Here is a 27,880-nt window from a genome sequence, read left to right on the forward strand (position 1 = left end):
TGACGTCAGCCAGGCTGCCTCCTCCACAGGGACGCAGCGGCGAGAGTTGGAGCAGCCTGCGGCCAGTGTGCATCCCAGGACGCGGCATCAGCGTAGCGGGGGCTCAACTTTCAACTGACTGTTTTGAACTTCGTGCGTTTTCGGAAACTTTCAGAAAAAAAAAATGGGTAAGTTTTTATCGACAAAATGACCCCGCTCAGCTGACAGACTCACATCCATTTTTCGTGTTTACAGCACGGTTCATAGAAAGCTACGCCGCTCCAACTTTTTGGGGCGCGCAGATTGTTTTAATCGGTGCTGAACTTTTACTACTCATTGTGATGCAGAAGCAGGCTGTTTACCTGACCCGGTTTCGTAAGAATCGGCATTAGAACAGCCTGCTGAAGCGACCTAGGGAAAGCGATTAGGGAGATTATGGGGATTCCTCCAGTCAACCCTGAGCGAGTCTGTGGAGGTGTTTAGTCCAGGTCAGCTCACTGTCGTATTGTCTTCCTTTAGAAGTGTCTCGACTGTTTCCATAAACCGTTAAAAAAAAAAATGTTTTCAGATCGGTCACACCCTTCATGATCAGCCTCTATTGATCATTTGTGGTCAAACCGATTGATCATGTGGCGGTGATTGTCATGGAGGCGAAAGATTATTTGGTGCTATCTCCTAAACAAACAGCACTGCATGTTTGGCTGGTTAAAAACAGATGAAAAGTTACTGGAAGCAACAGGCTCCGTGGCTGAAGCCCTGCAGGCTGTGAATGTGTCATGCCAGAGCGTGTAAATGCAACGTGAAGGACTGAGCTGAGGCCGTCCCATCTTTAAATGAGTTCCAAGTGTTGACCATCTGTGCTCCAAAGCTGATGTTGGGAGATTCATGGGAGGAAAGAGGTCCTCTGAATATTCAGCAACTTCTCATAAGTCTTAAGACTTTTTCAACTGTCCCAAATTGATAACCAGGTGGGCAACCACACACAGTTAGAGTCAGTTTTATCTCTGCACTGGATAATGACACAGAGAAATGGAACTAATTGATTTAATAATTGTAATTCTACCATTTTGAGCTGTCAGACTGGGTTTGGGCAGCATTTACCAGCTTGTGTTGTCTTGTCCCCGCTGGAGCGGCCATGGAGCTGTGGCCATGGAAGAACACTCTGTGAGAAAGTGTATCAGTGCTCATTAATTCGCTCTGAAGCTCTCACAGAAGCGCCTTTGTGCTCCTAATTTGGAGCTGCTCCTTTGTGCGACTTCAGCGGCTCTTAATGTAGAGAGTGAAGTTCACTGAATTGCAAGTTTCATAGCGGATGCACTGTGAACTAATTCCCCACAGACCCTTATTGACTGTCTCATTGAGGATATTACTCTGCATAGCAATCAACCTTTGTGCATTGTCTGCTTGTTAAGGCTCCCGTTTTGTTTTCTAATATTCTCTAAAGCCCTCTCATGAAAAATAGTGTAACCTGTTGAGCGTATGAGGAGATTCATTTGTTGCTTTCAGAGCTCATTGTGGATGTCATAATGATGTGTTCAATGGGAAATAGCTCCCAAAATAGAAAAAATGATTAATTTAGTGCATAAAATAGTCCAGCCCAAACTAAACAGGATGCCACTGCTGTGTGGGAAGCTGTAGTCAAGCTGTCATTCAGAGGTTAAACAACTTAAATCTGATTTGATTTTATAGCAACCCTTACCTTGCATGCATGGAGCTTCTCCTCCATGCATGCCCTGAATGATTTAACAGTGCATTGGCCTGAATGGATAATTTGGCTTCAGTCTGTTGTCAGGGAAGGCATTTTGTGTGAGTTCTGTGAACCCAGTCGGCAGTGTTTGAAAGAAATGTGTGGCTCCAGAGCAACTGATTATTTAGAATCCAGCCAAAATACCTGAAGACAGAGTTCTGGCCTGGAGATCATCTTTTCTTTCATGTGATGATCGTTCTTATTTTGGCTAGTGCTTTTTCTTTGCTGTGGATTATGCATAAGCAAAGGTTTTTCTCTTTAGTTTTGACTCACCCTGTCACTGATTGCATTTGAAAAAAAAAACAAAAAAAAAAACAAACAGCATAGAGCTTCTCCTTTCTTGAAAAATAAAGATTTTTTTGCAATTTATGTCTTTGGAAAATTGAATCATGTGCTTAACGTCTTTGACAGGAGATTATTTTAATCAAATACAGCAAATTATGGACACTGGGTTTGCTTTACTTTATGCCAGATCCTAATTACAAAATATTTGAGGGCTGCTCTTCCTTGTGGAAACTCCTGAACCTCCTTGTCAGAGTCTTTTGTATTCACCGTTGTGGTCATGTGGAATAGGTCATCAAGGCTGGATGCTAACCAGATCCAAATGTTACCTGTTTTTCAGTAATTCAAGGGAAGGACAGATGATCACAGCTAAATTTGCTTCTGTACATTTAAGTGCATTAAACAGTTCCATGAATTAATCAGATCCTGTGATGACCTACAGACACAGGCGCTGTATTTTAGTGTCTCTCAGTTGTCTTTAATTGTGTGCATTCCTGCTACATCCGAACGAGGATGTCTGAAAACTGTCACATCAGTGATCACTGTCACAGAGTCATGTGGTGAACTGTATGTGCTTTGACCCTGCATCCTGAGTCTGAAGAGAGGAAATACCCACAGCTGCCAAAGCCTGGCCAGCAGAGGTGTTTTGGCCCTCATGGAATCAACAACTTGTCAACTGATGGCAGAGGAATAACAGAGTCAGATAAGTTCTTCGTACTTTTAGTTGACTCGTGATTATTCTGCTCAGAGACAAACTGGAAGTCAGAAGCGTGTGCTTCCTTTAGAAGTGTGCTTCTGACCCCAAGATATGCAGAGAAAAACAGTGGAGTGCAAGAAGAAGCACTGCAGGGATGTCCAGTGGTTTCTGGAGCAAGCGCACTATTTGTTGACTCTAAAAAAAGATGCCGTCTTTGAATTTTCCATTTCGTTTCTCCATATGAAATATGGGCTAACCTTTCAACACCAATTCCACATTTTTATGTCATGGTTTTCAATTATTAACTGCAGCGACTATCCTCCATAATGAGGTAGTTGCTGTCATAATTACATGATTTCTGGGCCTCTTTCCATTTGGCATCGCGTATAACCGAGCATCTTTGGTGATTGTACAGCAGATGAGTCCCATAGAGTACTCTCTGCAACTGTGCAGCTCTAAAAACCTTCTTAATTTCAATCAAGACGCATATCTCCTCCTCCTGCTCCACTTTGTTTCACCTGAAGGCTCCCTTCCTCCTCTCCATGGGTTTCTCTCATGTTTTCCTTCAGCCCTGCAGGTCTGCCAGATCAGTTTTGTTCATTTGTAGAGCTTATGGCTCCTCGGACAACAAAGCAAGCCATTGAGTATTACGAGTTAAGTTCCTTGGTGGGGATGCGTGCTCAAGCATGTGTCATTGACCGTCTCTTTAACTAAAGGCATTTTGAACAGGAGGGATGTAACATGGTGCGTGTGTGAGTTAAACTTTCCCAAAGACATGTCACAGTCACCCTTCCACACAAAGATACGGGATGACTTTTAAAAATACTCCCAATATGTGGGAAAAAAAAAAACTTTTATGATTATGAACCCTTGTGTCGGATAAGATAGTCCAACAAGGATAGAGTCTGGCTTTTATCATATCTGCAGACTGCAGAGTAGTTGTGATTATCAAAGTCAAACCGACAAATCCGGTTTCCTCTTCAGTTTAACATCATGTCAGCATCAGTTCCTATATGTGGAGCAAAATGGTAATGCTTGCTAGTGGAGTAGCAGTCTGCGTCAGACTTTTGTTTTCAGTCAAATGATTGTTCCAGAAGGCCTGGGAAATAATGGGTCAGGGTGAGTAAAGAGAGACTGCAGTTGATGAACATTTACCCGCTGATCCAACAGGCATTCAGCCTTGCTGTAGTTGTATTTTCTGTGCCACTCTCGGCAGCCACATTTTCCACAGCATCAAAATGAAGAGATTAATGAAAATGTTGTATATGCACTGACGCTTTTTTTGATTGAATTATCTATAATGTTTTCCCTGAATGGCCGGCTTTCTTTGCCGCTCTGGGGTAAGCATGTACAGATCATAATGCCTGTATTGCTGAGCAGTTATCGATCAGCGCTTGATACAAAATTGTGCCCCAACATTAGCAGAGAAACCACATTATCTGATGCCTCCATTCTGTGACCGACAGGATACGAGTGCAGAGATTAGAGCACACTGGGCTTAAATGTTGAGTCAAGCTGAAAACAAATTGTAGTTTCAGGTCAGAGCATCTTTAGAAGTCTCAGTATGCACTTTAGTGATGAGGAAAAAGAAGAAAGCGAAGGGTTGTTTGGTTTGTTTGTCACTCAAACAAGACTCCACGTCTCATCAGTAGCTGAAAACAGTGCATTCTACAGCCGTTGGGTCACTTGTGGTCTTTTCATGCACAACTACTTTAGTTTGAACTAAGATTTAAAGTTTGTGCAGGCTGCAGACAAAATGAGCAGCGTTCAGATGGTTGCAGATCTTTATACCGCTGCATCCAATGTGGCCACGCAGACTAGCTCTAAATAATTCAGCTCTGTCGATCCTGTCAGTTGTCTTATGACTCATCGTATGAATTTGTTTTGAGGACCCTAACCATGAGATTTGTTAGATGTTTTCAGACTTTTGGCCAATGCTTGTAGTAGTGTGTTTACCCTCTGCACTCTTGGGGATACGGTGTTCTCAGAATCAGTCCAGTAACTGCCACTAGCTCCCAGGAGACAAGCCTGTAACTATGACAACACAAGGTGATTGTATTACATTAAGCAGGTTTACAAAAAAAAAAAAGTGAAAAACAAACAAGTAATTGTCAAAGTCTAACCAAGACATAATGTCTTGAATGTTTTCTTACAAGGTCAGCTGTTTAGACATATTTCAGTCAATAACTCCATAAGACTTCTGCGCATGTAATTGGTTTGAAGGGCGGTGGCCGGTCAAGCTGTAACCATAGTTCGACTCAACGCTGCGTGAAACCACGCTGAACGTGTCTGATATAACGTTTTATTTATTGTTTTAAACCATACTTCAGGGGTTAACCATCCACTGTGAGACTAAGAGTAAGCTGCCGTTGTCTTGCAGACAGGTAAAATCGATCAGTTTATTCTCTTTTTGTCCGTGAGTTGCTGCTGTCAGTTATTATTTATTATAGTTTTTATATGTGCATTTCTGTGAAGAACACATAATTAGGTTTCATTTTTGTTCCGCCAAACCTGTGCACCCTGATTGAAAATTAGCATGTACGCCCATCGATGTTGTGTTCCCATCAATGCTGATCAGAGGCAGAGACGAAAAATAACTCATACTCAACCGCTGCATTTGACACGGGACTTAATGGCACTTAAACATTTTCCCAGTGCACTTAAAAGCCAAATGTCAGTGGGTGGTAGTTGTTTTGTTGACCAGTGTAAAAAGGGCTTTAGCTTTACATTTATCCCATTTGTACAAATCTGAAAGTTTGTCTTGTTTGACTGACGATGATGCAAGCAAGATATATACATACATGTATATATATATAAAAACCAGATATAGGCTACTAAATTTCCCAACAGACACGTAGGAATGTTGTCAGATATATATTTATGTATCCATACTAATATGAGATAATGGTGAGGAGGTGTTACAGCTAAGATAATTGTTGCAGTCAGCACAATGTATCGCGTCTTCCCATTTTAAGAGGAAAAAAAGGAAATTACACTGGAGCTTGACATAAGTGCAGCTCACATGTAAAATTACTTAGGTGATCTGAGAAAAAATAAAGGGGCCCCTCTACTCATTTCCCTGCAAGATATTCTGTCAGGGGTGAGAGCAGAATGCATTAGTCTGCTTTTCAACTGTGGGAGCCTATAGGATTGAGTCATTGGCTGTGTGCCCACTGAGTGTATTCAACTCTCCACAGATAGCTCTTTGTGCTCAGCCCTTTAATGCAGCTGCTAAACAACCGTAAGACAAAAGCATCTGGGGTACCCCAGCACACCAATGAGAAATGGTCTTCATATGAAGAGCTGTGCCAGACTGCCCCGGACCATTGGGTTGGAGCCAAATGCAACAAGTGGGATGAATTAAGCAGCAATTTAAATGAATACCCATGTAACCCCTTATGACTATTTAACGTACCATATACAGAGAATTGCATGCGAAATCCTACTGAGAATAATTAAACTTTCTGCCACGACACTGTTCCGTTTCTTGTGAAGATATTTCCTCAAAGCTTGTTGCTTGGCTCTCTTGAGATGAAGAAAAAGGCACATGACTCGTTTTTTTCTCTCATGTTGTTGATTGTGGTGCCACATTATAGCAGCAAGGGGAGTCATTCTCTTCACCCAGGAATCATTTTCCCAACCAAGAAAAAAATCTTTCCAAGTGAGAGTTTGCATTGTCTAGCTTATTGTCCTCCAGAGAAAAGCTTGATAGACAGGAAGAGGCACTTCTGCCAAGCAGATGAAAATCTGAAATGCCTGAGCCTTTATAAAGTGACAGCTGCAGGAAACCCAATAGCTCAGGGAGAATATTTTGGGAGCTTGTTTTCCTCAGGCACAGGCTGTTTGGAGGTTTAACAAGATGAATTTAACTAAATTACTAAATACTTGATAAGAAAAAAATCCATTCAGCTGGAACTATGTGGTTCAGTTATGTGTAATGCTTCTACCATGTGCATGTTCAGTGTTTTTTTTAGGCGTTCGTGTCACTCAGTGTAGGCTTACTACAGGGGAAAGGAGAAAAATACCAGCTAACAGCAGCTTCAGTCGAGAGGAAATCCCAGATGTTTCTGTCTGAAAAACAGCGTGGCCCCATAACCACACACAGCCCAGAGGAGAGAGCGGTTAGAAGTATGGATATTGTAGCTGCACCACTCAGAGGTCTCCGAAGTCGTCTTAACTTTCGGCCTTTAGTGTATGGGAAAACAATACTGTAGCAGTAAAAAGATAACAGCTGAAAAGAAATGTAAAGGAGTGGAGCATCTGGAGCAGAGAGCTCGCTTCCTGCAGCTGAAGATGCACTCTTTTTCATATGTGTCTAACAGGTTTGATTTGTGCCTGTTGTGGTTTTGTACCCCTTTTGTACTATGGTATATTTGTTTTAATTTTCAAGGTATTTTAAATCAGATGCGTGGAATGCAAGAGCATTGGCCAAAATGAAACAAAAAAGAAAAAAAAAAAAGAAAGTTGTCAAGTAAATACTTTTTCATAGAAAGTCTTTTCAGGGGCCAAAGAGCTCTGCCCTTGCATGCACAAAGTCAGGATATGAGATGTGTGCATTATGTATCACTGAGTGGTGGCCTATGCACATAATACATCATTGATTATGTCAATATTTAGACACTAAAAATCATGTTGAAACCTAATAACATCAGACGGTGCCATGAAATAATTCTACATATGGCTTTTTAGCATCAAGTTTGATGGACAGGATATTAAAGTCTGCTGCTGGAGAATTTCCTATCAGTGCTTAAACCAATAAAGTAATGGAGTGTGCACAGTACCAACCACTAGAGAGATTAGCCTCCATCCTTTTCCTGTATTTGCCACTTATTAGGCACTTAGTTGTGGATCTAAGGGACAAACTCGTCTCTGTGGGGGTGGAAGTGTCAGGTTCAGGTTACAACCAGCTCTCATGTGCTTTTAGGATCCAGCCTCAGGATGCGGGGCCTTGAGACACCAGAGGAACCTTGTGAAACAATAGCATTAAAGCGATCTGCGTGTTGGTCGATCTGTTGTCATAGTGCTGACAGCGAGTCCTGACACAGAGGGTTCTCACCGGCTCAGAGGAGGGGGCTCCATTTAATAAAGGTTGGGCGAACAGCGCTGGAGGTTTTGAAAAGGGTTAAAGTCTTGGGTCAAGGGTGAGAGGTTGGCAGCGTGAGGCGAAGGACAATAGGACAGACGGGAGTGACGCAGAGAAAGAGATCGCAGCAGCTGGGGTAGACGAAGGGGGTGTGGGGGCTGTTCATGGGAAGAAACCCTAAGATTAGCTGGAGAGCCTCGTCTGCTGTCTCCACGTCTCTGTGCTTCATTATGTCTCTATTGTGTGGGTGTGTGTTCACATGCTTATGCTCTGTGCAACAAGTGGGGAAATGAAAGTCTGCATCCATCGTGTTATTTGCTGTCCAGGCAGCTGGAGTGTGAGAACTTTTTAATTTGCATGGACCCTCATCGGTGCGGGGTGGGCATATTGAAACTGTTTTTACATCTGCTTAACATGGAAAACTTGTTTTGGGGATATTGGCAACCACGAATTAACTAAAATAGAAAGAGTACAAAGGCAGATTTTTCAGTTTTTCTCACACCTAGTTAATTATAATTAAAGGGCACATTTTTCATTAATTGCTGGTTGAGTATATAGTTTCCTGATTTCGGTTTACATATCACATGGACATCTGTTGTCAATGTCAACTGACTGTTTTCAGAAGTGACAACTCTGTTCTGAGCTTAATACAAACATTTTTTTGTTGTGATAGGTACCATCTTCATTTAAAGGAAAATAAGAGAATGAAATGTTTTATAAAATCTCTAAAATGTCTTCTAAACCAGTAGTTTGATCAATAACCTGTAGGCCTATATCACAATCCACGTTTCACCCTGTGCAGATTTTACAATCACACCTAGTTAATCACAAAGGATGGGATTAAATGTTTTATGCTGACGCCTGCTGCATTCTGTAAGTCAGGCCGCAGCCAGGTTCTCCTCAGCTAGTCAGCTGTTTTTCTCAGGAGTTGATGGAGACCAAAATCACAACTGAAAGTGTCATTCATTAACTTTTCTTTTTGGGATGTTTCCAGTCAATTATCATGTGCTGCGTTCATTTACTTTCTTTATGTTACTAATGCTTTTTTTTTGTCGATTTAAAGTATGATAACCTCTGTACAAAGCAGCATTTTCATGCTATTAGTTGTCCAGAATTGTCAGTAATCAGATGATGCTAATGTGGTTTCCTCTTTACCGACTTTTGAACGTACGCGGCTTCCAGTGCAATTTCCGTATCAAAAGGTGCTACTGCAAGCTACAGAAGACTGAAAATGCAACAGGTTATTTGTTATTCTGAAGGACAGACATTTTCCTGAAGTATCTCCTACTGGTTGATTGACTCCATGACCTCAGTGTAGTGGACCACAAAGAAAGCAAAGACTCTTTCAAACCTGAGGCATCATTAAAATAATTAGTGCAGACTGAAAGATAAACAAACTGCTACACAAAGACCTTTAATTTTCTCCAAAATGGCAGTTATTGAATGTGTGGGGGAATGGTAAAGTACAACTACAACCCCCTCATCTCTCTCTCTCCTTCTTTCTATTTGAGGTTTTTTTCTTTGTTTCCTAGCACTGTTTTGACTTCTAGACTCAAGTGACAAAATACTTTATGTTGTGCCTTTAGATTTTGATGCGACTGTTTTCCATCCAGCCAAGCCATGATGGCAGTACCCATCATGGCTTGTAAGTTACAGCGGCTGGATAATGGGAAGCATGTGTGCGTCGTACTCGCAGCACAACTTGGCCAAAACCACAGTGGCTGCAGAGGTGCCAGAGAGTCAGGGCTGTGAAGTCAATTTTAGAGGCGAAAAATGGCTGCCAGGCATCTCCGAGTGAGTGTTGCTCCATTTCCAGACCTAACACGATAAAAACGCAAACATGGAATTAGAAGTGCTGAGTCAGATTCGATGGTCATTGTTTGGTCAAACACTGGGAAGAAAAACTAAATCTGGAAAGTGTAGAACGGCAGAGACTCTAAGAAGTAAAGTGTATCTCTGTTAGAAGTGGTTGAAACTGAATAGCAGGCCTATTTCTTTCTTTTTCTCTTTAACTGTACTGTATGAATTAAGTATAGCATTTCTTCTTGTGGTAGAATTCCTTAGCACGATGAACATTGTGTTGATAATGGGATGATATACTGCATCGAAGACAGATGCCGGGGTTGGTTTTAATATGATATTTTTTTAAGTCTGGTAATTGTAGGTTTGAGAGACATGATCTTGGGTTTATAAGGTCCACAAATAAGATCTCAACTTCAGCCACATCTGCTAAGGATATCTTTTTTAACATAGCTAGATATCATATAAAATTCTGAATCCGGGTTTTAAATGAGATCTCGGGGTATCTTTAATTTCCACACATCATATTTCAAGGAGCTTTTGGACCGGTGGTCAGACAAATCATCTAGGGTCTACCATTTTAGACATTTACAGACCCTAGGATCAGGAAAATAATCTCAATTAACTGAAAAAGTCTTCGTCTTCGAGGGTTCCAAACATCTGCAATGAAAGTAAAACCTCCAAGGAAGTTGTTAAACTTCAAGTAGAAGCTTGAAAAGCCTGTGTTTAGCCTTTGACCTTTACACTGGTCAAAGACTGAGCGTATTTCCTCTTCTTCTTTCTGTTGTGTACACAATGTGACTGGGGGCGAAAAAAGTAGTTTTTCAACTCTCATAACTTTTTGACAGAGCCAAAAGGAAACACAAGGCTCAGTATTAGTCAGTCCACTGTGGTTTTCCCTCTCACTCTCCATATGTCTTACTATAATGAATGAGATTGGTTAGCATAATCATTTTTTCCATGACTTCTTTTTGTTTCATACCAAAACAACTCAGAGCCTGACATGGATTGGAGTAGTTTTCTAAATCATTATATGGCTTATAGAGGCTTTACTTTCAGGATGAATTGAAGTGATAGGTTTCAGTGAATTGTTGCAGTTTTCAACAAGTCATATCCTATATTATTTCGAAAAAAGCCTCTCACAGAATTTATAAAGCTTTTGTTCTTTGGTGGACTTGCAGGAAGAAAGGGGGTCAGCAGACAAATGAATAGATCTGTGTAATGGGTCCGCTGTGGAGTGAGTTGCTGTAAACCAATCAATAAGTCGCATTCATGCCAAACATGTAGGGAGACAAACAGCAGATTGACCTACGAAGAGGGACTGCAGTCAAAAACTAGGTCAGTAACAGTCCTCAGGAATGAAACTGACTGAGTGCAACAAATTGCCAAAACAATGTTTACAAGAATCCCAAGCCCCAAGATGGGGAATGTTTTTTTCCATGAGTGCAGTGAAAATGTTCCAGCATACTTAGATGATCAGTTTGCTCTGTAGTTTTGGATTACTTCTCTTTTTCAACAGACATTGACATTCAAAATGAGTCACCCCTCATATGGTCCGCTCCACACACCCATTTGGCTCAATCTGTCCTCCTTTCCTCTGGTGTGGTGAGTTTGTTTTCTCAGGCTGTTATTGGGTGTAAGTGGTGCTTGGGACTGGGCACCTTCTACTGTGTAAGCCAGGCAGGGTGCAGGTCTTCATGGTTGACTTAACACTGAGGAGAATTCAGGGCCCCCAGTCTCACAGCGTGAAAGGTTGACCCACAATGAAGCCTTCTTCATTTGTATGAGCTTCATCGTCATTCAGATTGTGTCCTCAAGTAGGGGAGTGTCCCTGTCTCAGCTCTGAGTCTTGAGCATGCAGCACTCGGCCTCCTACATGCATATGATTATTCCCACAGCCGGTGAACCGATCAGTGTTTTTGGTAAATCTGAGTCCAGTCATTCTTTATTTGATTCAGTTTATTAATTTAGTTCAACTTTACAAAATAATTTGTAGGTCCCCAGTTGGGATTAAAAAGTCCCACAAACAAGTTTTTTTAGTGTCACTTTTATGGGAAACATAGCCTACGCTAATCAAGCTGTATGAAAGTGAGATTGGAGTCAAGTCAGATGCCATTTTATGATTTAACTCAGCTTTTCACTACTAGTTGCTTTTAGTGCACCTCAAGGTTCTCAGATCATACCTTTTCACATCTTCATGATCGTGATGGTGCATTAAATGTGAACAAATCCATGAGGGTGCTTGTGCAACCCAAAATTTGCCACTGTTTGGACTGGAAATACGAGGATTGTGCATGCACCATGAAAAAAGAATATGGATATTTATTTTGAACAAAGGCTAAGAGAGGAGATGTGCCTTCATGTACCTCTTTTTTTAAAAAAAAATGTTAAAAGCACAAGGACACAATAGATTTAAACTCCCGGTGAGACAGTTTTTTTTTCAAATTTGCCTGTGGTGCTACCTCCAGCTGCATGCTAATCCACACCTTATGGATATCTAATGTTTATCTAATATTATATTATGTGTCATAAGCCAGTCTGTAACTAGCTCATTTGCCTTTCTGCAAAGATACTGTGGTGCAAAGTCATACTCAGCTTTTTGGAAATATCCACGGGGATTCTCTGTGCTTTATTGTGCGTGATGTGAGAAGCAGTGACCTGCAAAAAGAATCCAATAATAATCACTCTTTAGAGCAAATGGCATATACCCCGGTCTATGTTCAAAGTCTGCAGCAGACAAGAATATCACTGAACTCATTGCAAGTCTTGCTGCTATTTCTTCTTTTCTAGTGACGACTTGAGGTATTACAACTGAAAAATCTCCTGCTGCTCAAACATCTTTTTGTCAGATGCGTAAATGCTGCAAATGTGAACTTTCATAAAGTTCTGTGCTTTATTATACCAAAAACACCTTACTGTAAAAGCCAGAAATATTACTTTATTTACAAGGTACATTTATCGTTGTTTTTAATCAAGAACCGGTTATTTATTTATGAACTGAAAACGCACTAAAGTAAGAATGACAACGCTTTTTTGAGCACGCATGATCATATGCTTTGAATTTTCTTTCACACAAGAGCAATAAACATGTTGTTTTCAGTACACTCTTAAAGGTTTTCAGATGGTTCACTGGAATGTTTTTGATTTTGTGACATGCCAGTAACATGAATCAGTTTCCATGCTTCAGTATGTAACATGAGGTCCTGTGCATAATCCATCACATTTGGTGCTTTTCTTGAGCTTTAAATGTACTTATATGGAAATCACAAGTCCGGCTAACACTAAATGAGAGGTAAACACACATAAACAAAGTTCAAACAACCATTACTGCAACATATGGGCTGATTTTCCCAGTATCACAAGGAAAATGTCAGCTCTCCTGGCTTTTACAGGGCTCATGGTAGAAACCCTTAAAGATTAGTGGGACGATTGTTGTTGTGGGATCCCCACTAAGTTCACTTCCCTGACCCCCGAGGCTCCCCTCCCCTGCTGATCCCCCTCATCTCTGAGGTCTAGTATCCGTGAGAAGAGCCCACTCCAGCTCAGCTCCAGTGGTACCCCCTCTCTGCTGAAAAGTCTTTCTCTCATTAGCATGCCCCTGGGGCTCTTTCGTCTGTTGTTGCCAAACAAACACAGCCAAGTTCTTCTTCCCTGTCTCCCTCTCTATCTTTTGTCCGGTCATCTCTCATCATCCATCTTCCCCGTCTCTGTTATTCATGCAAGTTGTTTGTCATTCTATCCTCCTCTTAGCTCTTGTATCTCTCTCTCTTATCAGCTATTTCATCCCGTCTTAGATTTAGCATTTTTTTCTCCCTGTATGTGTCTCTGGTTTTCCCATTTTCACATTCCGCTTCCTCTGTTGTCTGTGTCAGCTCAGAGGATGCTCTGCTTCGTTGTTTAGGAAATGTAGATTTGCCCTTTTTTATGCGTCCTCTTCGTCATTTAGAAGTCACCAGCTGAGAGGAAGACAGCGGTCAAGGGTTGCTAATGTATGCTGCGAGAGCAGAGAGCATATGGTGCACATCAGAAGATGAAGGGCTAACCCTCGTCCACACACTCCCCCGCTCTCGGACTGTGGTCAGATGGGATATAGACAAAGGCAATTGTGTGCCTATGTGCTTGATGCTCAGGCGTACAAAGTAGTTCCAATCCGCAACTTAAGCAGAGCTACTGAATTTCCTGCTCCCAACAGGCAGTTTTCCTTGGATTTGTTATCACTGAGCTCTATGAGTTTTCTGAGCATAATAGGAAAATACTTGCATGTTATAAAAAGGACAATATTATTTCCCCCACCTAAAACTTACTCCCAGAATAGTCAGTGCAAACAGAATAAATCCACTTTGTGGAATGGGAACAGACCGAGCTCAACAAAATCACCTAACAAGATTTCTGTTTCTTGGAAGGGAACTGTGACAGTCAGCAAAGTAGTGCCTTCGTGAGACAAAGTTAATAGATCGAAACGTGAAGGTGAGAGTAAGAGAGAGAGTGAGCAGAGACGTGGGAAGGAGAGTGAGCGAAAGAGGGGTTAAAGCGAGGGTAGAGTGGGAGAAAGGAAGAGGGAATTTGCTGAAAGAAAGCATTTTTGCTGGATGGAAGAAAAACAGCCATGGAAACTCCATCAGAAGAAAACCAAGACCAGAGGCAGAACAAAAGAGGTACCAATGAGCACTTACAAAGAGCCGGTTTCTGTTCTTTTCAACTCTGTGTTTACTGGGGCTTTAACCTTCTCTAGCCTGCTTGGTTTCATTCCCCCATAGTTGGGTCGATGTTGCTCAGTGAAGAAATTTAAAATGTCAGAACAGCCGTCTTCATTTTCATGTTTGTATACCTTAAAGAGCATTTAAGTGCATTGCTGCAGTCATGCTTCCGCTGTCTTTTGTGTGCATTGCGCTTGTTTGAGGATATAATTAGGTTAAGTCGATGTGTTCAACAAACTTCACTGCAGCAGTTGGAGGAATGCTGTCAATAACATGATTCATCAGGTCACCTTCAGCCTTTGCTTTGTGGACCGGTTCTGATGCTCCTGTGACCATTGTAAGTGCTTTGTGGGTTGGACATGGATCAGCAGGAGCACCCTGTCCAGTCTGCAGCTACATAGCCCTATTAAGCAATAAACTGTGATCCTACATGTATATTGTCTTTTATTTGACTGGTAAACATGGACCAACCTCGTCCACTTATAACCAGTTTCCTCTCTTGGACCACTGGAAGGTTTTGACCACTGCAAACTGGGAACATCGAATGAAAGCTGCGCTCTGGAGACACTTGAGCCCATTTTTTCAGCTTCCAACCCATCAACTTCACAGACACAATGTTCAGTTTCTGAATGATACACTCCACCCACTGCCAGGTGCCGTTTTAACGAGATTTTTTTTTAAATTTGCCTGTTCGTGGTCATAATGTTATGTCTGATCAGTGTAAAAACATGCGGCACAGACGTTGTCTGAAGCTTATCTGTATGTTTCTTTTATTTAATTTATAATGTTGCATTGTTTCAGTTATTGTATGGATTAGATTTTTTTTTAGAAAAGACATGAAGAGAAAGATACTTTGGATTGCTTGCATTAAGATGTCATTAGTGCCATTGAATGTTCACTGCATGCACGTCTCCCACATGCCAACAACTTTCATACAGCCTTGACTGAGCTGCTGTCAGCTGTTTTATGGCCGAGTTTAAATTTCACTTTTGATAAATTTGCAGGCTCAGATTCCCCTCAACCCGTGAGACCTGCCATTACATCCTCTATTGCATTGTAAAAGTAGCTTTCCTCTCACCAGAGTGTGGAAAATTAATCTCATAAATGTTCCGGCAGCTTGCCCCAATGGAGCGACAAACAACAACACTTAGCATCGGCTGCAAACCCTCACATCTGTTAGCAATGAGCCCAGGTTTCAGATTGGAACTGGATGGTGTTTAATGGAGCAGGAAGCCAGATTGTTGTTCGGTGCTCAGAGGAAATGGAAGAGTAGCTGTATCTTTATCCCAAATTGTGTGGGTCGAAACATGTTTATTTGTGAGTGAGAGCTGTTTGACTGTCGTAGACATACTTTTCCATATGACAACGTGGAACTTGTATTTGTTGGTGTTCCACGAGGTTCTTCGTTTGGGACGTTATGTCTATGCTGGCGTCTGCCTCAATTCCATGTTTCTCAAAGCAGATATGGAAAGCTGGTCGCATTTTTCCACTTTTCAGGCTGGGTTCATGTGACGTCCGGGTGCTGAAGAACCAGGACCAGCCGCAGGGGTTAACGATGAGTCTGAGATCAACCGGGCCGTTAGTGATGTGTGGTCGTGCTAACCTGTTTGGAAGCACTGAGACAAATCTTCCCCTAATTATTTCAAAGCACAACAATGGAAGAAAAATGACGACATAATTCAGTTTTTTTTCTGTTTTGTTGCTGTGTTTTCTGACTGCTTTTTGGTTTTGCCTCTTTCTGCCTGTCTTGTGACTCTGTATGTCAGCTTGCCTTCATCTCATGTCGGCCTTAATGAGCAGACTCATCCACGCACTGGCTGATTTGACAAACAGGATCCTCCTGGAGTGTTAAGAGGCCGTTATGGCCCATTGTGGCTCCACTGTTCGTTGTGCTGGAGGCACACACAGGATGAGGCTCAGTGGTGGGCTTGTCCCGGGCCTGTAGCCTGTGGGCCGGAAGAGCTCACTGCTATTCTGAATAGCCCCTATGAGGCCAGTGTGATGGACAGTCTGGGGCTCCACACACTGGCCCTTTGTATCAAGGCTTCTTGGACTCTCTTTCTGTTTAATTTTTTTTCCCTGTCTATTTTTTTACACAATGTCACACAGTCACACTTTCACACACTTTTTTTTTCATTTTTTTCACACAAGCATCTTTTTTCCCCTCTTCTCTCCTCGTGATCCGAATGTGGCAAATCTAGCTTCTGCTGTAAGGCCAGACATTGTCATGGCAAACAGTTGCTAACTTGTCTGTGTTTCTCGCTCGCACTCTATTTTGCATTCTGTTCTTTTTTGTCATTCATATTCTCCGTATTCGAGAAAGCTAGAGAACAGAGTCTCTTGAAGTGGCCAGAGGTCTGACAGGGGAGTATTAGTCAGGGACTGGGAGCATGTGAAAGTCATCAGAGGGTCCAATGTGATTTTCATTTATGGTGCTCTGTTCCGAGAAAGGCAGCAGAACATGTTCATCTTATCATGTTTAAAATGAAAAAAATGACTTTTTGTTATTTTATGATTCGTTTAGCGTAAAAACAAGCTGTTGTTTGTTTCATTGTGATGGATTGGTGAATTAACAGCAAAGCAATAGATAGTTAATTAATTTAAACATTTTCTGATCACTCATTTCGAACAAGTGAATCCTGTATTCTGCAGGATCAATACTGAGAGCTTTTGTTCAGATTCAACAGCTCCTGCAGAGCTTTCTTTAGTACTTTGAAATCACAGAATGCACAGACGCCCCAGATTGCGCTTCACCAATTTTTTTCTATAAAGTAGATTGTTTCTTTACATCTATTTTGACCGTTTAGGTAACTTTGTTCAGTAAATGCGGGCGTACTTAAATGCATGAGGATCTTCCACAGAAAAAGTACAACAGCAGAACGTTTGGAACGTCCATCACAAAGTCCACAGTATTGCGGCCTCAGACTCACTTCAGTAAATAACTTGATTCCCTTCTTGTGCATCTGTACTGGCAGGAGGGAAACGGTCCAATTATACAGCCAAGTCAAATTCTAACTGCAGCTCGACTCAACCCTGCATGTGACTGCACGAGTGTCCGCGAAGCCTACTTTCTAAAATGTATTTATTTATTTTTCATATTTTTGGGCTTTTTAGTCATCTTTACTCCTGGTGTAGAATTTCCAAGGTGACAACATGTTCAGCATGTCTGTGGCTGTGATGTCATCACGTGTGTCTCTATGCACACAATGTGAACCATTCTGCTACTCATGTGTTATTGTAATCAAAATTCCCAGTGTCAATATTGCCATAGACTGTTTGGACTGCAATAAATAGGCTGCAGACATTTTTCTCTGCCGACATCTGCCTTGAAATCCCAACTTTCTGCTGATCGAGCCTTTATGTACTTTGGTGCCGCCTACAGATCCTGGCTTCTGTGCAGGACTGCTTAAAGGTGGTGTTAGAAGCCCTCCTGTCATGTTCCTGGTGTTGCTAATGATTGAATCATGTCAGATGGTGGGTGGGAGTCAGAGTTATACAAACCCGACAACATGACCAGTCCAGCTGTGAGAAGACCACTCAAGAGTGTTTTCTACAGTTAGATGTCAAAACGATATACCCAGCCTGGAGAAATCTTGATAGAGAAGTACTGATAAGATTTGTTTATTTCACTCACATATTTTCTCTCTTTAAGTGCACCAAGTTAGACAGGATTGACAGAGGTAGGCATGTAAGCTTGACCGTCTCCATGACAGGTTGAACAGAATGGGTGCAACACGGTCAACCCTATATTCCAGAAGCATTTGAAACATTACATCTCAAAGTGGGACTGGCTTGATGCGCCAGTTCCAATGTTTTTGTTCATTTGATACATTTTAGTTTCATTTTAAGATCTAATAATATCTGGACAATGAATGCAGACTCATTTGATGACATCAAATGGAAATGTTGATTCATTTCAAGGCAATTTAAAACCGTAGATACTGAATTGGGCATTGTGATAATTTTCTTCCGTGACATGTCACTTTAATTCACATAACTAGTGCGGCAGTCGTTAAATCCTCAGCCATTCTTGAGCCATTTAATTGAGTGATAAATATAAACCCTTACCACACTTGACACACTGAAACATAACAAGCTTATTGCTAAAAAAGTATGCAACAGTGCCTCATAGTCTTGAACAGTGAAAGTGAGTTTGACTTTGAGCTAACATCTCCCACTGGATCAAAGCTACCTGACAGCACCGAGAGCAGCTCTTACTTTAAATGGACTGTGTTTACTTTAAAGCTGGGCTCAATATCCTGTGGCGCTCTGTGATCCGCACCCGCCATTCCACGACGTGTTCGTCCGAGAAATGTGGGCTGTGGTTAAAGTTAGCAACACTGCAGAGGGCATTCTCCTTGAGTTGTGGTTAACATGCTGCCATGGCAACTCCTGTTCTCTCACCATGGAACAGAAATGTTTTTTATCTCCCAGTACTACACAAACAGTCGGGGCAAGGCCTCGTACCGCAACAGTATTGGTCCAGCTGCAGTATATCTGATTTTTATTTGTCGTGACAAAGAACAAACACAGATGAACTTTGAGGATCCTCGGCTCATGGAAGAGGCAAGCGAGTGGGGCAGATTTGTGGTTTTGATCTGAGGTGTGGTTATGTCTTCTCCTGATACACTGTCTTCCTTTTCCTACTTCATGCAGAAATAGGCTGATAAAGTCCAATGAGTGTGGATGTGGCAGGTTTGATAATAAAATCTACCTTAGCTTATATCACCTATCATTTGGAGATTCCTTTGAACATCCCACATTTTAGAGTGCATAAGATGGTATATTGGATGGTTGATATGGAAAAGTGCGTGTATATGTTCAATTGCTTCTGAATGGGAAATGTTAAAAGCATCAAACAACTCATGTGGCAGTGAAGGATATTATTTAGATACCTCAGTGTGACATATGGCATAGGTGTGACTCATAATCATAAGTGGGCATTGACCTTGTTGTCCTATGACTCTGCAACATCCTGTCAGGCAGATGTGGATTTGATTGGAAACGCACTGCAGCTTGTTTGTTGGTTCCCACAGACACTGCATTGTGGTGAACGGCTCTATTTTCAAGCCTATATTTGATGAGACTGACCCATCTGGGTCACTTCCCTCCACTCGTGGTTAGCTGGCATAGATTTCCTTTACAGCTTGGCTGACACCCACTGCTCTGACCTCTTGGACGGCCATTAGTGTCCATAAAGTGCAGTGATGAATTGTCAAATGAAACGTAAAGGCGATTCAGATTTGAATTCCTCAGGGGCACATTGGAACCTGCTTCTACTGGTGCTTTACATTTTGATTTGGACAGGAAGCCCATCTTATAAAGCGTGATTGCCGACACATTTTGTGTTGAAACATGGTCTGTTTCACAGAGCTAGTGGCTGAGGTTGACATCAGTTCATCTGAAGGCCATTTAATGAAAAACAACTAAGCATGTGCATTATTTCATGGTTTTAATTTGAAATTGACACTTTTTCCTCTTTTTGCACAGGCTGCTTTGAGTGCTGCATTAAATGTTTAGGCGGAGTGCCCTACGCGTCGCTGGTGGCAACGATCCTCTGCTTCTCTGGTGTCGCCCTGTTCTGTGGATGTGGCCATGTGGCTCTCACTGGCACAGTGACCATCCTGGAAACCCACTTCTCCAAGGTCACAACTGATCACGCCATGCTCACTGATGTGTAAGTGACCTTATACTCTAAATTTATTCTACGAAGCCGCTTGTAATGCTTGCCAGACCCTGAGAAACAGATAGACCTGATAAGAAAGAAATTATAGTAAACTCTTTAGGGTCATAATAGGATCCATTACCCAGTGAAAATGTGCACGTAGGTCAATAAAGTAGATGTGCAAACTTTATACAGATAACTCTTGGACTTTATGTTGGCTATTTTTAGCTGACATTGTCTCCTACATTCATCTGATCCTTGAGAACAGTCCTAATATGGACATTTATTTTTTGCAACACATCCATTAGTCCAAATAATAAAAGACGAATGACATTAGACAGGGCTGCACATGTGTTTTATGTTGGGGTGGATTTGAGGAGCCCTGTTTAATTTAGAATGTCCAGAGAGGCACTTTGTCTTCTGGTGGATGATTTCCAGAGACATCCATCACCTGTTATCTCCACATTTGGGCTTGCATCCCTCTTCACTTTTTAGGGAAGTGTCGACATTAACTGTATCACAGGCATCTGTTTGTGTTTAACCAACCCAGGTTACTGTTTCGCATGCAAAATAAAATTCTGACTGCAGCAATTATCCACAGCAGACAGCGGTGTATACCTGACATTTTTTTACAAGTGCTCTCCAGGTGTGATGTTGGAGGTAAAGGCTGTTTTTAATCTCTACCTGCTCAACAAAGACTAACTGTGACATTGCTCTTTAACAGAATACAGCTGATGCAGTATGTCATCTATGGCATTGCTTCGTTTTTCTTCCTGTATGGAATCATTCTGCTTGCCGAGGGCTTTTACACAACTAGCGCTGTCAAGGAACTTCACAGCGAGTTCAAGACCACCATCTGTGGACGCTGCATCAGTGGAATGGTATGTTAACAAACCCTCACAGCTATGTCGACACCGAACACATGCTTGGAACCTGTTTTATGCCGTATGCCAAACTTTAAAAAAACAAGCTTTTAAAAAACATTACTCATAGGAATAAATGAGCACAAACTGAGTTTTATGGTTATCTGGTTATGCTAACATTGTGACAATTCTGTGTCCTCAGTTTGTGTTCCTTACATACATCCTGGGTGTGGCCTGGCTTGGCGTGTTTGGCTTCTCTGCGGTGCCCGTCTTCCTTTTCTACAACATGTGGTCTACCTGTAATACCATGAGGTCTCCCACGGCCAACTTTACAAACATCGACTCCATCTGCGTGGATGTTCGTCAGTACGGTAAGAGAATCGCACTCTGTCCAAGAATGCTCTCCTCTCCATCTTCAGCTTAAGTTCTCTGTTTCTTACTACTTCAGTCTGCTACTAATTAAAGCCAATACCATTTTGAAAGGTCCAAACAGGGTAAACTTTGCCTGAAACAATCTAGATGTATTGTGACTCTGCATAATCTTATCAAAGCGATGTCATGGTAAAAGCATGCTGTAGCGAAAACTCAATGTTGTCCAACAAAATACTAGAGTTAAAGACTTGTTTTATTGTTTATTTATTTTGGACAGGCAGGTTTATGTAGCTATTCTAGTGCTCTTAAATTATTAATCGTAATTTCAAATTTGATCACTTTGCTGCAATTTTCTTAGCTTGGCCACTAACAGTGAAGTATTTAATTTCATTTCAATTTAAGAGATGAAATCATTTTGGGAATAATGGTGATTCTGTGGAGAAAAAACTATTCTATACGCCAGTCTACAAAAACACGGGATACAGCATCCCACCAGTTTATTGAATCTCTCATTAGACCCTGTCCAACTGCTAAAGGCAATTTTGTTTTACACTATTCCCGGTTGACAATACAATACAAACGTCATGAAAAAAACCCGCTGACAGCTATTTTCGCAGCCTGTGTGCTGCAAGCTGTGAAGATAAAGGTGTCTTCATGTGTGAAATCACTAGAATTCCCTTTTGAATGTCATTATCATTTCGCACTGAACTCAGCTGACAGTAACTCAGTAGACTTTAGCTCAAGGTTTTCACTTTGTAGGTTTTGTCATGATTGACAAAAGGGGATTTTTTTGGGTTCCAAAGTAAACCTTTGAATTCAATGGCCACAGGAATTATCCCATGGAATGCCACCCCAGGCAAGGCCTGTGGATCGACGCTAGATGACATCTGTAACACCAGTGAGGTAAGGTGCTGTTTTTTCACCAGACACATCTCTCCAAACCCATTGCAGTGGCGTTGTGCGGCCCGGGATGCTACAGGAATGAATTATTTCAACATAAATCGCTGTTTTTTGTCTTTTTCTTTCAGTTCTACCTGTCTTACCACCTGTACATCGTGGCGTGTGCCGGGGCAGGAGCCACTGTGATCGCTCTGGTAAGCCTCCCCTCAGTGTCTCCGTCCTCTCCCTTTAGTCTATCTTTGTATCAGCAGGTCATGTGTCAAGTGCTGCTCTTCTCATTCTTACATGGTTTATGTAACCACACAAAGGATGATTACACATTGGCTTCTCCTCAGCTCCAATTCCATTTGCTGTCCACCATCTGATTAGATGCACATGGCTGTGTTTGTATTTCAGGGTGGGTGGGACAGTGTGCAGTATTGGCTTGTTGTTTTGCTTTCATGATAATCTTTAGACATAACACTTCCATGATCCACAAGTAAGATATTGTAAAATGATACTAACTGACATTTTACAGCTGAAAACTGATGGGTCACTTCACTAACTTGTCACACAATTTTGTGACGAGGAGGTCACCGGCATGTGCTCTTACCACCTTTTCTGTTCTCTTCCACCAGCTGATCTACATGATGGCAACAACTTATAACTTTGCTGTTTTGAAGTTTAAGAGTCGGGAAGACTGCTGCACTAAGTTTTAAACTGGTTGAAGAGCACAGTGCAACCAGTTGGCTGTGCTGAGTAGAGACAAGTTGCCACTGATGACAAACTAAGAAAAAAAAAAAAGTCTGAGAGTAGAAAAGTCAATATTTCTCCATTAGTAATCACATGATGTGTAAATAGCTGATTGTATGCTTCTTTTAGTATTTGGTATGCAGGGATTTTGTTTGTCTCAGAACACTTCATGAAAGTCGTCCTCGGAGTGGGGTGGCCCTTAGTTGACTTTTTTTTTTTGTTTTCCTTCCCGTTTTTGTGCCCGCTCTTAGAAATATGCCATCATTGGAATTGAAAGAAACACGCGCAATTAGAAACCCACCTCGGCGTTTATTTATATTTGCCATATGCGAAGCTGGTTTTGGCCTGCACAAAGGCGTCGACCGCACGAGTAATTTGGACGAGAAAAACTAAAACAGCCAGTAGGCTGCAGTCAAAGCTGAAATATGCTAATTTGTGCATGAATACGTACGTTAAACGTAACCGCAAGATACAGAATTTTTATTACACTGTAGAATTTTTAAAAGGAAAAAAAAAAGAAAATCACCTATATTAACATTAAGGGCTGATCGAAACATAGAGGCCGCACCGAGCTCCTATAGATGTACAGTATAAAGCTGAATTTAATCCATGTGGACGTATTCAAGGTGATCTCAGGCTTAATGTGTCTGATTGCCACGGTAGTGATTTAGCAGAAGATTCATTCTGGCGATACACATCTGTAAAAGGACAGGGTGCGAGGCAGGGTAAAGTAGCAGTGGTCCAGTCGCCTCGTCTTTTTTTCTTTTTTTTAGTTTTCTTTGGTTTATTACGCGGCCTTGTGATATTGGTGCCATCCCATAAACTCAGAAAAAATCTTCAGTATTTTACTTTTCTCACAAATTAAGAGTCTAAGCTTGACTAAAAAAATAAATAAAAAAAATGCTGTGAGCCACTATATTATGCTGATAAGTATTATGTTGACCAGCTGTGTATTGCAGATTTCAAAGTAACTGCACCTCCCTACAGTAGCATTGCAAACATGAGATGTTAGGCCAGTACAAGGGGTGTACTTCTGCATGAGGTCCTAAGCCTCAGTTTAATTTCATGTATTTTATAAAATGGAAAAAAAAAAGAGATTCTCCTATTTCAGTGTAGCATAAATGTATTATTTTTTCTTCCTATGGGAGCTGATGCTGTTGTTGCATCAGCTACGAAGTTGTTTCATTTCATACAGTTTCCTTTATTCTTTATCAAAGTGCCATTTGTTAATTTTAACACTGAGCCTGCATGCTTACCAGTTTTTCGGATTCTTTGATCTGTTTATAGTTACTTATACTCCATATTTCATTTATTTAATTTTCTCTTAAGTTTTACAAAACTGTAGCTTTTACTTTCTATATAAAATAAACAATCTTTGTTTACAAAAGTATCCCTACCTGGTCTATTTCTTACACAGCCCGCAGCGATGTAATATGAAATGGGTACTTTGTAGAGCACTGTCAGGTTTACAACACGCAGAACCTCATGCTTTGCACTAACATCAAGCTTTTACAGCTTTGCATGCACCATCTCTGCCTCTTTTCCATCACTCCATCCTTTTGCCTTAAAAAAAAAAGAAAAAACAAGTCATTTCTGACATAATCAGCGTAGCAAGGTAGCAATTCCAGTAAAGACCGCAACTTAACAGTTACAATAACTCTTTAACAGTTGTCTTTTTTTCAGTGAAGTCTTTTGTCAGTTTCAAATCTTAACTGTGTGTTTGTGTATGTCCATGATTGGTGTACTGTAGCTCTGACTCCTGTAGCTCGCTTTGCATCTCTGACATGCTCACCGGCCATCCACCTCACCCTTCTCTTCCAGATCCACTTCCTCATGATTCTCTCAGCAAACTGGGCCTACCTTAAGGATGCCAGTCAAATGCATACCTACCAAGACATCAAAATGAAGGAAGAGCGGGAGCTGCAGGACATCACCTCACGCTCAAAGGAATGCCTCAATTCCTACACATAAAGGATATTACGCGCTCGCGATTCACACAAACACACACGAAGACGTACATAGACACTGTGGCCAAACCACCGTGGCCACTGTGGACCAAGGCGACACTCAGCTAAAATAACCTGCCAACTGTGTACACTGTGCACCACTAACCCGGCTCCTAACAAACTAATGCATCAGTGCTGCTTTCTGCGCTAACTCACCGAGAAGTGTTCCAGAACTGCCACATAAAGGTTCTTTCATGCTGATTTTTTATTTTCCATTTTGTAGGAAAATACAGTTGAGTTCTGATACTCATGTTTGTTGATGCTCCTTTTTTTTGCTACCTACCAGCTTTTGCTGGCGGATCTTGAGATGTTGCACTATTATTCTTAGACGGCGCACTCCAACAACGCTATCTTTTACAGTCTTGCTCTGTCTTTCATCTGACCCTCAGTGGCTAGGTTTAAAGTTGTTTTTCCCCCATAAAGAAAATGCTAAGGTATACACAATTTGAATTGGTGTCCCACTGTATTGGCATTATACTAATACAGAAAAATGTTTTACAGTAAAAAAAAAAATGTAGAAAGTACACCAGGTAAGAGTTTGTTATATGTGCTCTTTAAAGCTCAAGTCTTTTATATGTAAGAGTTGACTGTATAAACCATCTCGGCTCATCATTTTAGTGTTGATTGGTTTTTGGACTTGAATGCCACTTCTACTGTACAGCTACTTAAGAGATTCAAAACATTAGTGGCCTAAATTAACGCTACCTCAGGTGCGCACCAGGGCTTATGGACAATACAGCGCAAACAACACTTCTCAACGTAAAACAGTGGTTTCAAAATCACGTCTCGGACACGCAGCATGTATTTGGGTAGCAACAACATACACGAAGCACACTCCTCAGGTTCTCCTCTGCATCCCAGTATTATCGAATTTAACGGTTACAGTAAATGCCATTAGAATAAGTTGCTTATTAAATGTGGATGCTGCCAATAATGAGATAGAATGATGTTTAATGTATTTAATATCCGAACGAAATCGTTCCGTTTGCATTTATTCAGACAAATTTGAAAAAAAAAAAGAGAAAAAAAAAACCCGCCAACGAAGAGACAAAGACCTCTTCTTAATGCTAATACAGTTGTTAGCTGTTATGTATTGTAAAACATGTACAATACAATCAAGATTTTGTCGATTTTTCTTTTTTTTTAAAGAATTCTTGAAAGCATAAGTACGTCCCATGTGCACTGTGTTGAAAACTGCTAAAGTCTGAGTTTTTAACGGTGTACAGGATTTGGAAAACTTTTCTTTTTTTCTTAATTTTCTATAACTGTATTTTTTTTTTCTATGTGCAGTTGTCACAATGTTTTTGAAAAAAAGAAAACAAAAGTTACTCATGTAATCTTTTATTTCTGTTAGTTGAATTACAGGGATAACTTGACGTTTTGTTGCATGAAGACATCCGTTTCCACGGAGACACGCGTGATGTACAGTAACGTGTACTGACATCAGTAGTAGGCAGCGTTTGCCCTTTTCCTTTTTTTCTAACTGAATTCAAATTAACTCCTTTTCTGTAGCGTATCAGTTGAAATGTTTTTTTTTTAGATTCTTTTAATCCTTTTAAAAGTATTATTTTGTTGCTTGATAGTAGACATGTGTTTTGTATTAATGTCAAGGGCTTCCTAAGGATTTCTCCCCTCCTCCGATACCTTTTTATTTCAATTTCAAGTGTCACAACAATAGTCAATTAAACAGTTGTACAGAAATATAAACAGCAAATTTAGCCAAAGTATGAATCCCAGTGCAGTCAAGTGTATTAAATGATATCTTTGTGATACAAAAATGGCATCGGTGTGTGTAGCACATGGTGGCTGAGCAGAGAAATGACAGATGTGAAGATGATGTACGTCATGTCTCGTCATTTTATGTTGTGTTTCCTATTGAATAAACCAAAAAGTAAAGAAAAGGCTGTCTATCAATCACCAGGATTGTCTGACTGTCTGACTGGAAACCCCTTTATGACACGATACAACTGGCCTGATGACTGTTTTTATGGAAATAAATAAGATTAAAAGTCATTTCTTGTTGTAATGAGTCTCTTTCTTGGTCGATAGTGTACAGTTCAAGAAGAAAAAACCCAAACATTAATTTGTACACGTGAAATAAATATAAAAACAATCGTTTAAAAATACAATAAGAAGATAAATCTTAATAAACGAACAAAGTGTGTGCCACTTAAACACTTTGCAAGTTTACAGAGGCTTCAGCTTCCGACTCGGGGGGGGGGCAATCGGCTCACCAGAAATCGTCTTCCTCCTCCTTGGGCGAATATGCTGCAATGCTGCGGAAGCCAAATGGAGTCAATTAGCAAAAGCCTCCGGGGACAAAAACAACAAATCCCAAAATAGAAAAGTATTTGTTTAAATGAACTCGGTGTAATTCCGGAGCAAATAACGACATCAAAGAAAAAAAGAAGAAAAAAAAGATACCAGGAGATGAGTAACCACAAAAGCAATTAAATGTTATTGAAAGAGGATTGTGTGGCTCTACGCTTTTATTGAACTTTCCTTGAGTAACGGCAAAGCATTTAAATTAGGAAACTGAAGTTGTTGTGTTGATAAAACAAAACCAAAAAAAAAAAAAAAAGAAAAAGCCATAGATCTTTTAATAATCCATCTACCAAAGTCAACAGTCCTGGGTTACCTTCCTTCTTTCTCCTCTGACAAACTCTTGTCCTCTGGGCTCGTTTGTCCCGTCTCTTCTCTCACGGGGCTCTGTGGAAATAAAAAAGGAAAATACTCAGGGCATCTGCCTTAAGCCTAAAAGTTTTAAGGCAGCTTGAAGAAAAAAAAAACAGTGGGTGCAACTTACTTGTATGTGCTGATTCTCTCTTGCTTGCAGGACCATCTTCATGTATTTATCCAGTGGATTTTCACCTTTTGACTCCTCCGCAGAACTATCAGCCTCTTCCCTCTTCCCCTCATCCTCTCCTTTCTTAACCTCTGCATCTTCTTCATCTTCCTTTTCTGGTGGCTCCACCTCTTGCAAAAGCTGGTTAGACAGAGACAGGTTTATTTTTTTTTTTGTTTGGGAGACATCAATTCAGATTCTACAGAATGAGA

The 27,880-nt window shown here is 41.0% G+C and overlaps 2 protein-coding genes across 4 annotated transcripts in view; one reads left to right on the forward strand and one right to left on the reverse strand.

Moving 5' to 3' along the window:
• On the forward strand, window positions 1-26,849 carry gpm6bb (glycoprotein M6Bb). 3 transcript variants are annotated; one of them, XM_072396958.1, is made up of 7 exons: window positions 1-167; window positions 19,776-19,962; window positions 20,675-20,831; window positions 21,016-21,184; window positions 22,015-22,088; window positions 22,214-22,279; window positions 24,639-26,849. In XM_072396958.1, exons 1-7 carry the CDS (start codon window positions 164-166, stop codon window positions 24,786-24,788), a joined length of 807 nt encoding a protein of 268 aa, XP_072253059.1. In that variant the 5' UTR covers window positions 1-163; the 3' UTR covers window positions 24,789-26,849. The 3 variants fall into 3 exon arrangements, with proteins under 3 accessions (XP_072253059.1, XP_072253058.1, XP_072253060.1); XM_072396957.1 differs by lacking the exon at window positions 1-167 and adding an exon at window positions 14,115-14,243; XM_072396959.1 differs by lacking the exons at window positions 1-167; window positions 24,639-26,849 and adding exons at window positions 14,131-14,243; window positions 22,703-24,207.
• Window positions 26,761-27,880, reverse strand: part of ofd1 (OFD1 centriole and centriolar satellite protein) — an 8,565-nt gene continuing 7,445 nt past the window's right edge. The window contains exons 20-22 of the mRNA XM_072396949.1: window positions 27,630-27,809; window positions 27,462-27,532; window positions 26,761-27,099 (exon numbers count right to left, since the gene is read on the reverse strand). Coding sequence (XP_072253050.1) covers window positions 27,054-27,099; window positions 27,462-27,532; window positions 27,630-27,809 — 297 coding nt within the window. The 3' untranslated portion in view covers window positions 26,761-27,053. The remainder of the gene's footprint in view (window positions 27,100-27,461; window positions 27,533-27,629; window positions 27,810-27,880) is intronic.

The sequence above is a fragment of the Leuresthes tenuis genome, unplaced genomic scaffold, assembly GCF_036924035.1.
Source record: "Leuresthes tenuis unplaced genomic scaffold, fLeuTen1.0.hap1 SCAF_12, whole genome shotgun sequence".
Taxonomy (NCBI): domain Eukaryota; kingdom Metazoa; phylum Chordata; class Actinopteri; order Atheriniformes; family Atherinopsidae; genus Leuresthes; species Leuresthes tenuis.